General features: G+C 43.1%; 1 protein-coding gene across 1 annotated transcript in view; it reads left to right on the top strand.

Moving 5' to 3' along the window:
• The first annotated feature begins 1,841 nt into the window (after nt 1-1,841).
• BMPR2 (bone morphogenetic protein receptor type 2) overlaps nt 1,842-12,022 on the top strand; it is a 183,835-nt gene continuing 173,654 nt past the window's right edge. The window contains exon 1 of the mRNA XM_035007356.1: nt 1,842-2,852. Within this exon, the coding sequence (XP_034863247.1) occupies nt 2,777-2,852 (76 nt within the window). The 5' untranslated portion in view covers nt 1,842-2,776. The remainder of the gene's footprint in view (nt 2,853-12,022) is intronic.

Raw genomic sequence — 12,022 nt, 5'->3', positions numbered from 1 at the left:
TAATGACTGAGCCACCCAGGCGCCCCTAATTTTTTTCTTTTTAAGGGATTTTACTATATAGAAATATTTCTTTCTGCCTGAAGGGTAAACAGTACAAAAATATTTCCACTAAAAAGAGTCTGAGAATCCTGGGTTGGTATTATCAAAACCTGTAATTATACTAGATATTTAGTATGATAACAGCAACTAGTTTAAGGAATGTGGAGGTTTATTTACATCAAGTTCGGATAAAGAGATAAAAGGGGACTTGGATACGAAAATAAAGGGTATGACTTCAGGAGTGTTTGTATGAATGTGTCTTTGGAACTGACCTTACCCACAATGAAAGACCAGCCAAACCAGCCTTCAGAATAACTGTTCTTATTAGAAGGAAGGCTAGACTTCACCTCGAAGATCGCCCTCCCACGCAATTTTTCCACCTGGCAGTTAAGAATTAAACACAGACTTCCGATCATGGCGCCACGCACGTCACTTTCTCCCCTTTTCCCCAGCAAAATCCCACCCAAGTCGACCTGATCCCGCAGGAGGTGTGCAAAGCCTGCAGGGCCGGGGGTGGGGGTGGGGGAGGAATTCCTTCTCCTATCCTGGTTGCTTGGGTTTTTTGCAATTCGAAAAACCGACTAAACAGATCCTTTCCAGGAAGCTTTGGTACCAACAGGACCTTTTCATTTCCTTGGGTGCGTGTCATTCTTTGCTCTGGGGCAGCAACTCCTCACCGCAATTTTCCTTTCACATGTCCTAAAAAGCCCCTAAGGCCCACAGCCTTTGTGAATAAAGGCCCACCCTCGAAGTGGAAACCGCGCGGCAAAGACAGAGACGCATACACAGCGGGACAATGTATGGAATTTAAAAAAGAGTTTTCTCTCTGACTTCGCATCCTTTCAAAGGTCCGATATTTCTGTCAGCTAAGAAGGGCTACGGTAATGGGCGCTTGAGAGAAGCAGTACACCGATAAGAGCAAAAATATCCATTTAGGCTGGTGTTTCCAGTTCCGGCTTTTGTTTGAGTCAGTGAGGGGAGCCCGAGGAGGCCAAGGTCTACAGTTCTGGGAAAGGAGGGTTCTTCTGCATTCTCTGGGATACGGAGACGTAGGCTCGGCCCCAAGAAACAACGAGGGCAGTTCCGCCCCTCAAGGCTTTACGCCAGGAGTCCCGGAGGAGACCGCGACACCTCAGTCCGCGGCTAAATCACCCAGCTCAGAGGAGTTTGCCAAGGCTGGACAAAAGATGTGGCCGCTCTCTCTTAAACACATACACAGATCCCGAGGTGCACGTATGGAAGGTTTACGTGTACGACGGAGAAAGGCCATTGCTGCCCACTGCGCGCTGCCGGCCCCACCCTGCCCTCGGCGGCCCCGGAGAGACACGCTACGCGAGGGCCGCGGAGTCCGTCTCAGCTAGCCCGGGAGCGAGGGGCGGGGCCGGGCGGGGCCGCGAGCGCGCAGGCGCAGTGCGGGCTTCCTCGCGCCGCCGCCACTGCCGCCGCCGCCGCCGCCGCCGCCCGCGCTGCACCACAGGCCCGAGACAGACAGGGCCGGGAAGAGCCGGAGACTGAGGAGGAGGCGGAGGCGGAGGCGGCGGCGGAGGCGGGGCGACTCCGGTGACCGGGAGCGCCGCAGACTGGCAGCTGCGGCGACTCCCCCCTTTGTGTCTGGTCTGCTCGGAGCCACTGGAAGTGCTTCCCGGAGGGGTGCGGGGTGTCTCGCCGCCCCGTCGCCCACCCCCCTCCTCAGCCAGCCACCTACCTCCGCCCTCCCGCCGCCCCCCGCCCTCGGCCCGCGACGCCCGAGCTCCGCCCGGGGCCCAGAGCTGCGGGAGAACGAGGCGGCGGCGGCGGCGGCAGCGGCTGCGGCGGGGGGTGGGGGGTTGTGATTCGCTCACAGGAGCCATTGACGGGAGAAGACGAGGCTTTTCTTCGTGGAATTTACCTCAGGCAAGATCGAGCGGCCGCAATAAAGAGAGAGAGAGAGAGGAGCGAATCCGGGAGGGCTGGAAAGGGCAGCTCCCCGCACCTCCTCTCCGCCCGCCGTCTCGGGGAGCTCGGGGCCCTGCCTGCTGACCCTTCCCCTCCCCCGCTTCCTACTGCCCCTCAGCCCTCCGGCCGGGCCCTGGCACAACCGCGCAGGATTGTTCGGCGAAGGCTTGAAGGCTGTGTGGGTTTGTCCATGGAGGCAGGCACCTTTTTCGATTCAGTCGAGGAACGGGGTTTGTTGTTCTCGAAATCCGAGTGAAGGAAGCACCGAAGCGAAACTTAAAAAGGAATCCTGCCCTCCCGGAGCCACGGGCGATGCGACTCGTGCGGCCGGGCGCCGCCGCCGCCCGCCCGGCTTCGCCCTTCGCGGCGGTCGGGAACTTGTTCTGATCCTCAGCCCCGCCATCGAATCCCCGCTCTCCAGCCCCCTGCACCCTGGATATGTTTTCTCCCAGACCTGGATATTTTTTTGACATCGTGAAACTACGAGGGAAATAACCGCTGGGCTTTCTTTCTCCCTGCTTCTCCACACGGACATGCCTTCAGTTTGGGTGGCCGAGGCACCCCGTCCTAGGCGAATGAACCTCTCCAGCCGCGAGGGAGAGAAATGAAGGGAATTTCTGCAGCGGAATGAAAGCTCTGCAGCTAGGTCCTCTCATCTGCCATTCGTCCTTTCAAACTGCATTGTAATACCTACGGGCCGGACAAGTCAGACGAGAGCGAGGACCAGCCTCCCGGCCGTACCTCTCCGCCCGTGTTTACTTTCCGTATTTCTTTGCTCTGCTGCTTCTCGGCTGGCCCAGGGATGACTGCTTCGCTGCAGCGGCCCCGGTGGGTGCCGTCGCTCCTGTGGACCGTCCTGCTGGTCAGCACTGCGGCCGGTGAGTAGCCCCGGGCGGCGCGTCGGGCCGCTGCCCCAGCGGGTGGCGGGCGAGGGAGCCCGCAGAGGCCGAGGCCTGCGCTCGCCCTTCGCGACGCGTCCCGCAGTCAGTGTGGAGGGAACCGTGTCCGGTACCTGCGCGCCTTTCCCGTTCCTTCTAGGGAAATAACCCTGCCGGGTTTTGTGTAGTTTCGAATCCCTACTGCCATATCCCCCCTCCCCATCCCCCACGGGGGGGGGGAAAGACATATTGGGTGTGGTATCTTGACATTTTTAGCTGTGAGGTAATGCAGGGATTAAAAATAATATTTTAATCGCCAATGAACAGTGTCTATTATGAGATCTTTGGAAACAGAGCTGTAGATTTTTTTTTTTTAAACGTAAAGAAGCTGATTTGGCTTACAGTAAAAAGAACATCAACTATAGAACACACACTTTAACCTTATTTTTAGATTTAGATCATTCTTTGGGAATCCATGTTACTTTCATTATTCCGAAATGTTACCGAATGAATTGGATAAATGTTCAGTAAGCCGGAACTTTGAGATTCTTAATACGTTGTATGATATTGTTAATTATTGCCGTTAGTATTATTTTGTTCCAAAGTATTTTGGTAATTATATTTCCATCTTTTCAACGTAAATACACTCGTATTTTATATGCTTTTGGAATTACTATTGGGCTTGAAAGTATTGTCGATAACTTTATATTTTAGTCATCTGGTATCTGTTGGTTCCTGTCATTGAGACAACTTTGACCTCACATCAGATGTCTAGCATATTTGAGTCCTGAAAGTTCTTTGACATTTTACTAAGCTTAAAGGGAAATGGTAGTCATCCTTTCCTTAGGATATTTTCTTTTTAGTTCCCAGACACCTTAGAGAAAGCCTCATTTCTTTTACAGTTATTTTTCAAGCAGTCTTTTGGTGATAAGCTTTTAGACATTTTTGGGAGTGAACTGTACATGTAATTCTTAAGTTTGGTGTAGGATGGCCAAATAGATTATGCATTTAAAACTGAGTAAAGGACAATATAACAGCTTTCCAATTACTTTTTAAATTTATACAAGTGTGTACTTTTCACATTCAATAAATTTCTCATTGCTATGCTAGACACAGAGTTTGCTTGCTTATTTCCTTAAAACTATGCATTGGGAAAATTCTGATTGAAAATTTGAAGTTTCCTTTAGTGCCTTTGATATTGGTTGATTAATGTCTATTATGTTTATGATAAATCTATGTAGTATTAAAAGAATTCGAACTTTTGAACTGAATGTATTTTGAAACTGGCATTTCATTATCCTTAAACACAATTCCTTTTGGGATAAAAATGAACAGTTTTTTCTAGGTTTCTTTATAGTGTGTTAGCTATTTAAATTCTCTTGCTGTAAGTCTTGTGATTCCTGTAAAATATGAAGAGAGTAAAAGGCTTTAGGCTTAAGCAGTCATTTTATGAGCAGAAATCTCAGAACACAGACTTTGCATTGTTCTTTGTTATTCTTAACCTTTTTAGAATGTAGATTCTCATTTATAGTTACAGGCTTATCATTTTGTGATCAGAACTGATAACAGTAAGGGAAAGAACATTGATTTAAAAATACATTTAATTTGTATTTGGTAAATAAAATAGAATAATGTCCTTCAAAACGGAGGGATTGAAAGAATCACTACTTAAAGTGGTATTAGTCTTCTTTTTTTTCTTTAGTATTACACATAGTACCAGATGCCAAAATTTGTGAAGCTGAGTTTCAGAGCTATAACAATAATAGCTAGTGTTTATTGAGTGCTTGCTCTGTGCCAGCAACTATTCTACTAGCTTTACATGTATTTTCTCATTTGATCCTCATGACAATTCTGTACTCTAGGTTTAATTATGTTCCTTTTACAGAGAGGGCAAGTGAAGTACAGAGAATTTAAATCACTCACCACAGAGTAAATTGTGGAGCCAGGATTATAGCCTGTACCCTTACCTATCACATTAATGGTAACAACAGCTCACTCTAATTGGGAACATAAGATAGAGTAGTGCCTTTACTAGATTAGCTTTTGAAAATAAGTAGGGACACTTGACAGGATCATCATTCAGCACTGGTTATGCAGATGTCATGGTTCTAAATGTATAAAACTTTGCCTAATATTGGAGTGGCTAGTACAGTTTCATTAGGTGCAGGGTGACTAGAGAGAGCTTTTGTGGACTTGGGATACATAGATGTAGTGATGTAACCAGATAGGTGCAAATAGTGTTTCTGATAGGAAAAAAATACTGGAAGACTGGTTGATATCACATCCCTCTTGGGGGCCATGGATAAATCCTTTATTTCTTTTGAATCCCTCTCTCCCACTTACTCTGTCTAGTTCTTGGATTCCTTAATTCTAAGAACATTTTGTATGCAAAAAATTAGAATTTATAAAAAATACAATGTGCTTGTTTGGTTATAAATGAATTCTTAATTTTAATAAAAGGATATAATACAATGCAATGCTTATTGCAGAATCAGCTTCTGTTAAAAAATTTTTTTTGGAAAAAAAGTTGTCACTCTTTATTTAGATTGTAATGGTAACAGATAACATATGTAACCCCATATCCCACCCTATTCTGTGCAGGCGCTTGAGCGGGCTCAGCTACCCTTTCCTCTAGTCTTCTTGTCCTCCTCCTTCTTGTCCTTCTTGCCATCCTTGGTGGCCTGGGAGGCTGGGGAGCCCATGACATTTCGAACGGCCCCTTTGTTGGGATTCACTCCTGGAAGGTTCTCCAGAGCATCTGAAGGACCTCGGGATTCTGCATCACATCATAGTTCTCCTCCTTAGCTGGCTCAGATGTGTCTAATGGCTGGACTGACATCATTGTCAGTTGAATCTTCCTGCATTTGAAATAATTCACTTGATTAGATTTTTTTCTTTCTTCTTCTTCTTTTTTTTTTTTAAAGTAAACTCTGGGGCTTGAACTCACAACCTCGAGGTCAAGAGTTGCATGCTCTGCTGACTGAGCCAGCCAGGTGCACCTACCTTGATTAGATTTCAGTTTTACATCTCTTTAGGAATACAAATTTGTCTAAAGGAAAATTCATCTATTTAGTTAGGGTTCTTGAGCACTGAAGTTAATAAATATTGTTGGGGAACTGGAAATTTAGTAATTTTTATTTTTGTATTTCTTAACATGTGGGCACTGCAACAGGGTCACCTGTGGATTTTTTTTTTTTTCTTAAGATTTTTATTTATTTATTCAACAGAGAGAGAGGGAGAGAATGCCCGCACAAGCAGGGGGAGTGGCAGGCAGAGGGAGAGGGCGAAGCAGGCCCCCCACTGAGCAGAGAGCCAGATGCAGGACTCCATCCCAGGACCCTGGAATCATGACCTGAGGTGAAGGCAGATGCTTAATTGACTGAGCCACCCAGATGCCTGGGTTTTTGTTTTTTTTTTAAATTGATTGATTTATTTGAGAGAGAGAGCATGAGCAGGAGGAACAGATGGAGAAGGAGAGAGAGTCTTAAGCAGACTCCGTGCTGAGTGCAGAGCCAGATGCAGGGCTCTATCTCATGACCGTGAGATCACAGCCTGAGCCAAAGCCAGAAGTCAGACACTCAACAGACTGCGCCACCTGCGCTCCCCATCATCTGTGGTTTTTGATAAAATGCGTATCTCTGTCACTATAGTCTAGATGTACTGAAAGGATCTCTCTGGGAACTATACTTTTTTTAAACTTGGAAACCTGAAAGATTCTCCCTTAGACAAGTTTGAGGACCACTGATTTATATAATCAGTCTTGATTGTTTGGATTTTTAAAATATTGTGATTCAGTCAGCTTTTGCTGCATAATAGCTGGTAACCACAAAATCATAGTGACATACAACAATAAGCATTTATTCTGCTCCATTTGTCTCATTCTTGGGCCCAGGCTGGAGGGAAGGGTAACATCTCTCTGGGGGAAGCTTGTTTCATGGCAATGGCAGAAGTACAAGAGGACAAGCCCAGTCCCACCAGCCATTTTCAGATTCTTGTTTCTCTGACATCCCATTTGGCCAAGACCAAGACAAGACTCTGGCTATAATGAGGCCATGGTAATATATGGACTTGTGATACTATTGCTGGGAAATCAAGAATTGGGATCTTCAGTCTACCACATATGATCAGGAAGATGGTTCAGGAGAGGAGTTTCTCTTACCATTTGAACAGGGCGAAACTTTTAATTAGGCTTTTGCATAAAAATTATACAAACTTTGATCTCTACAAAAGCCTATCCTGGCATGTGGGGTGATGTGGTGGTACTGATATTGGTGTATATGAAATATGGGGACAGAGATTAATTTCACACAAGGACAATAGCTTTCCTTCACTAAAGACCAACTTTCTTATCATAGAGAAGAAATTGAATATTGATTTCTGATGGGTAGATTCTAACTATAAAAGGTACAGGATGAAGTCAGTGTAAATTAGTTAATTTTATAAATGGCCATACCACTTATTTTGGCACTTACTCATATATTGCCTTGCTTTTGAATATCAGTTTTATGTATTTGCTTTGTCCTCCTAACTGATAATTGCTTCTTGAGGACCGACTTCATATCTTAAACTGTTTTGTAATCTATCATACTGCATGCAGATAGAAGAAGATGTTTAAGAAATACTAAATTAATGAATAATCAAAAAGAATTGGAGCCAGGAAGTATTCTAAGATTGCTTACTTACTCAAATGATCTATTAGTAATTTATTCTTTATTCCCATTTCTTCAACTATAAAGTAGTTTAAGTGGTATAGTAAGGACACTCCTGTCATGAATTAATGAAACCTAAATTCTCTGTGATTCTGGGTAAACAGATTACTCAACAGAGTTTTCTCAGTTATAATATTGTGGGATTGGACTAGATTATGTTTGAAATGCAGATTCATGGGAACCACCGTAGGCCTACTTAATCTGAGTATCTGGACAGTGAGTTTGGGAATTTGCATTTTATTTTATTTTATTTTAAGATTTATTTTTATTTATTTTAGAGAGAGAACATGTGCATGAGTGGGGGGAGTGCAGAGGGAGAGGGAGAGAATCTTAAGCAGACTCCCCCTGGGATCATGACCTGAGCTGGAGGCAGATGCTTAACTGACTGAGCCACCCAGGCGTCCTGAGAATTGTTGATGAAATATTTGTAAAAGAAATAGTCCTGGGGCGCCTGGGTGGCTCAGTTGATTAAGCGACTGCCTTCGGCTCAGGTCATGATCCTGGAGTCCCTGGATCGAGTCCCGCATCGGGCTTCCTGCTCGGCGGGGAGCCTGCTTCTCCCTCTGACCCTCCCCCCTCTCATGTGCTCTCTCTCTCTCATTCTCTCTGTCTCAAATAAATAAATAAATAAATAAATAAATCTTTAAAAAAAAATTAAAAAAAAAAAGAAATAGTGCTAAACTAAATTAGATTAGGTAACATTGATTTGGTTTTAGTTACAAATTAATATGCCATGGAACATTCCAGGTGGATAAATTGCATATATTAAATTTCTATCTACCAAAGAAGAATTATATTCTGATTTGATTGGTATCTGCTAGAAAAAAATTAAGTATGAATTCATGAATTTTGGCCGTCTTGCATAGTACTTACACATGTGGAAGAGACTCCCATATTACCAAATTATTTCCCTCTTGTGTTTAAATGATCTAGTCTTTGAATCATTTTAGAGCCACCCAGGCACCCCTCCTGAGCCGAAGATGACTCTAGTAGAATTTTGGGTACAATAGACTCGATTTTGTTTTTGTTTTTTTTTTAAGCTTTTTTAAATCTGTGAGATGGGTATGACAACTAAGACTGCTGGATTACAAGAATATATATATAATTTATGTATCATCTGTGTGAGGTTAGAAATAAGCCTGTGGGTAAATGACATGAACATTTTTTTATTTAAAAAAAATTTTTTTAAAGATTTTATTTTTAAGTAATCTCTACACCCAGTGTGGGGCTCACACTCACAACCTGGAGATCAAGAGTCACATGCTCTATCAATTGAGCCAGCCAGGTGCCCCTGACATGAACATTTTAAAATGCATTGCTTTATCAGAACTGTTAGAACACAACATTTATTTCTTACTGTTAATTGCACATAATACGGTGTTTGACCAGACCCAGTTTCTATTACAATATGCATTCATGGGAGCTGCGACAAGGGGTAGGGGGCATTAATAGGATAGATAACATATGGAAGGAGAACTAAAATGTCCAGTCAACAAATATTTATTAGTGCTTCCTTTGCTCAAGGTTCTTTTTAAAACGTTGGTGAATACAAAGAAAAACAAGGGCCACCTCTCCTTCCCCAAACATCTCATGCCATAGCCTGTATTAATTTCTGAAAGGGAATTAGATTTCATGCTATTTGAAGCAAGGGTAGGTATTTTGCAAGTCTTATTAGCATTGTATTATTTATTTTCTGCCTATTCGTCAGGACGAGAAATTCCTGAAGGTATTCTGCAACACAGGAAAAGAGACTTTGTTCCTGTGTGTCTTCTAGCTGATCTCCACCCTCCTTTTATTTCTGTCTTCCTGCCAGCTTTTCTGAAAGAGCAGTGAACGCTTCTGGACTTCTGTATCCTCAACTTACTTGTCTCATGATGTATATTAGATCATCAGTGACTTCCTAATTGCCTTATCCAGTGACTTTTATTTTTTTTTAAAGATTTTTATTTATTTGTTTGACAGAGAGAGACACAGCGAGAGAGGGAACACAAGCAGGGGGAGTGGGAGAGAGAGAAGCAGGCTTCCTGTGGAGCAGGGAGCCTGATGCGAGGCTCGATCCCAGGACGCTGGGATCATGACCTGAGCCGAAGGCAGACACTTAACGACTGAGCCACCCAGGTGCCCCATCCAGTGACTTTAAAAAAAAAAAATTATTTATTTGAGAGAATGAGCAGGAGCTGACGGGAGGGGCAGAGAGAGAGGGAGAAGCAGACTCCCCACTGGACGGGGCCTGATGTGGGGCTCAATTCCAGGACCCCGAGATCACGACCTGAGCTGAAGGCAGACGCTAAGCGGACTGAGCCACCCAGGCACCCCTCCAGTGATTTTTCAATCTCGTTCTCTTTGACTTTTCTACTTAATTTGAGAATTTTGGTCACCCCTTCCTTGAAACTCTCCCTGTCTGACTTTAGTGACTTTGCATTTCTCTGGTTATATATCTTCTCCATCCTCTCTTCTCCATAAATTGTTTTCTTTTTTTTTTTTTTAAAGATTTTTTAAAATTTATTTTATTTGACAGAGACAGCGAGAGCAGGAACACAAGCAGGGGGAGTGGGAGAGGGAGAAGCAGGCTTCCCGCTGAGCAGGGAGCCTGATGCGGGACTCGATCCCAGGACTCTGGGATCATGACCTGAGCCGAAGGCAGCCGCTTAACGACTGAGCCACCCAGGCGCCCTAAGTTGTTTTCTTCTTTTTTAAAAATCTCCCTTAGATTTTCTCTTTTTAAAGATTTTATTTATTTATTTGACAAGGAGAGGGACACAGTGAAAGAGAGAACACAAGCAGGGGAGTGGGAGAGGGAGAAGCAGGCTTCCCGCAGAGCAGGGAGCCCGATGTGGGGCTTGATCCCAGGACCCTGAGATCATGACCTGGGCCGAAGGCAGATGCTTAACGACTGAGCCACTCAGCCCCCCCTCCCTTAGATTTTCTTGAGTGTACTTTTCTTTTATTGCTACTCCTCTCCCTTGTTGATTTTCTTTTATTGTTACTCCTCTCCCAGGCTTCAATTATTCTGGAAAGTAGATGATTTCTAACTCAAACAGGTGAAGCTAGAAAGATTTGAGTTCCTTCCTAGTGGTACCATCAGATGTTCACTTTGGGAATATCACTTCTTTTGGTTTCAGTATCCTCATTATAAAGTGAGAGGGTTGGCCTGCATGATACAGCATTTCTAGCACTTTTGCTTATGGTATGAGAAAAGCCAGTGATATTCTTAGTTACTAGTAAGTGTGTAACATTTTGAATGATATATTTGGTTATTATTGAGTATATATATAGTACTTTGAATTTAGCTTAGATTGGGGAAAACTGTGGGGCATTCTGAAATGGTAAAAGCACTACTTTGAAAGAAATGTAATTTAATTTTTTGCAGATACATTTTATATGTTGATTATGTTGAGTTAGGACCACAAAAGTGTTCTAAAGAAAGGCACTATATGGATATTCTGTAATGAAAATATAAAAATAATCTATAACTAAATACAAAGGGTGCTTTTAAAATAGTTGGAATCCTAGAATTTTAGAGTTGGAAAGGACCTTAGAGTAGACTTTAAATAGTTTTTAGTTAAGAAGACGAAAGACAATCTTGTCTTTTGTTTTGACTTTTTATTTTAATTCTAGTATGTTAATACACTGTGTTATGTTAGTTTCAGGTGTACAATAGAGTGATTTGACAATTCTATACATTACTCAGTGCTCATCAAGATAAGTACTCTTTTTTTTTCTTTTTATTAACATACAAGATAAGTGTACTCTTAATCCCCTTCACCTATTTCACCCAGCCCCCTCCCGCGTCCCCTCTGGTAATCATCTGTTCTTTATAGTTGAGTCTATTTTTTGGTTTATCTCTCTTTTTCTTTTTTTTTTTTTGTTTCTTAAATTCCACATATGAGTGAAATCATATGGTATTTGTGTTTCTCTTACTTCATTTAGTATTATACTCTCTAAATCCATCTCTGTTGTTGCAAATGGCAAGATTTCATTCATACACACATACGCACATATACACATGTACATATACAATTTTTAGCCATTCATCTGTGGATGGACACTTGGGCTGTGTCCATCTCTTGGCTATTGTAAATAATGCTGCAATAAACATAGGGGTGCATATATCTTTTTTAACTAGGGGTTTTTGTATTCTTTGGGTAAATACCCAGTAGTGGGATTACTAGGTCATATGGTAATTCCATTTTTAATTTTTTTAAAGATTTATTTATTTATTTATTTTAGAGAGAGGGTGCATGTGTGAGCAAGTGCATGGTGGGGAGGGGCAGAGGAAAAGGGAGAGAGAAACTTTAGCAGACTCTGCACAGTGCGGAGCCCAGTGTGGGGCTCCATCTTATGATCTTGAGATCACAACCTGAGCCGAAACCAAGAGTCCGGGGCTCAACCGACTGTGCAACCTAAGCGTCCTTATTTTTAATTTTTTTAAAAAAAGATTTTATTTATTTGACAGAGAGA

This window comes from Mirounga leonina, unplaced genomic scaffold (genome assembly GCF_011800145.1).
Source record: "Mirounga leonina isolate KUSES-001 unplaced genomic scaffold, KU_Mleo_1.0 Mir_151, whole genome shotgun sequence".
NCBI lineage: Eukaryota > Metazoa > Chordata > Mammalia > Carnivora > Phocidae > Mirounga > Mirounga leonina.
The sequence above is the reverse complement of the archived record's forward strand: the minus strand, read 5'-3'. Positions and strand labels throughout refer to the sequence as shown.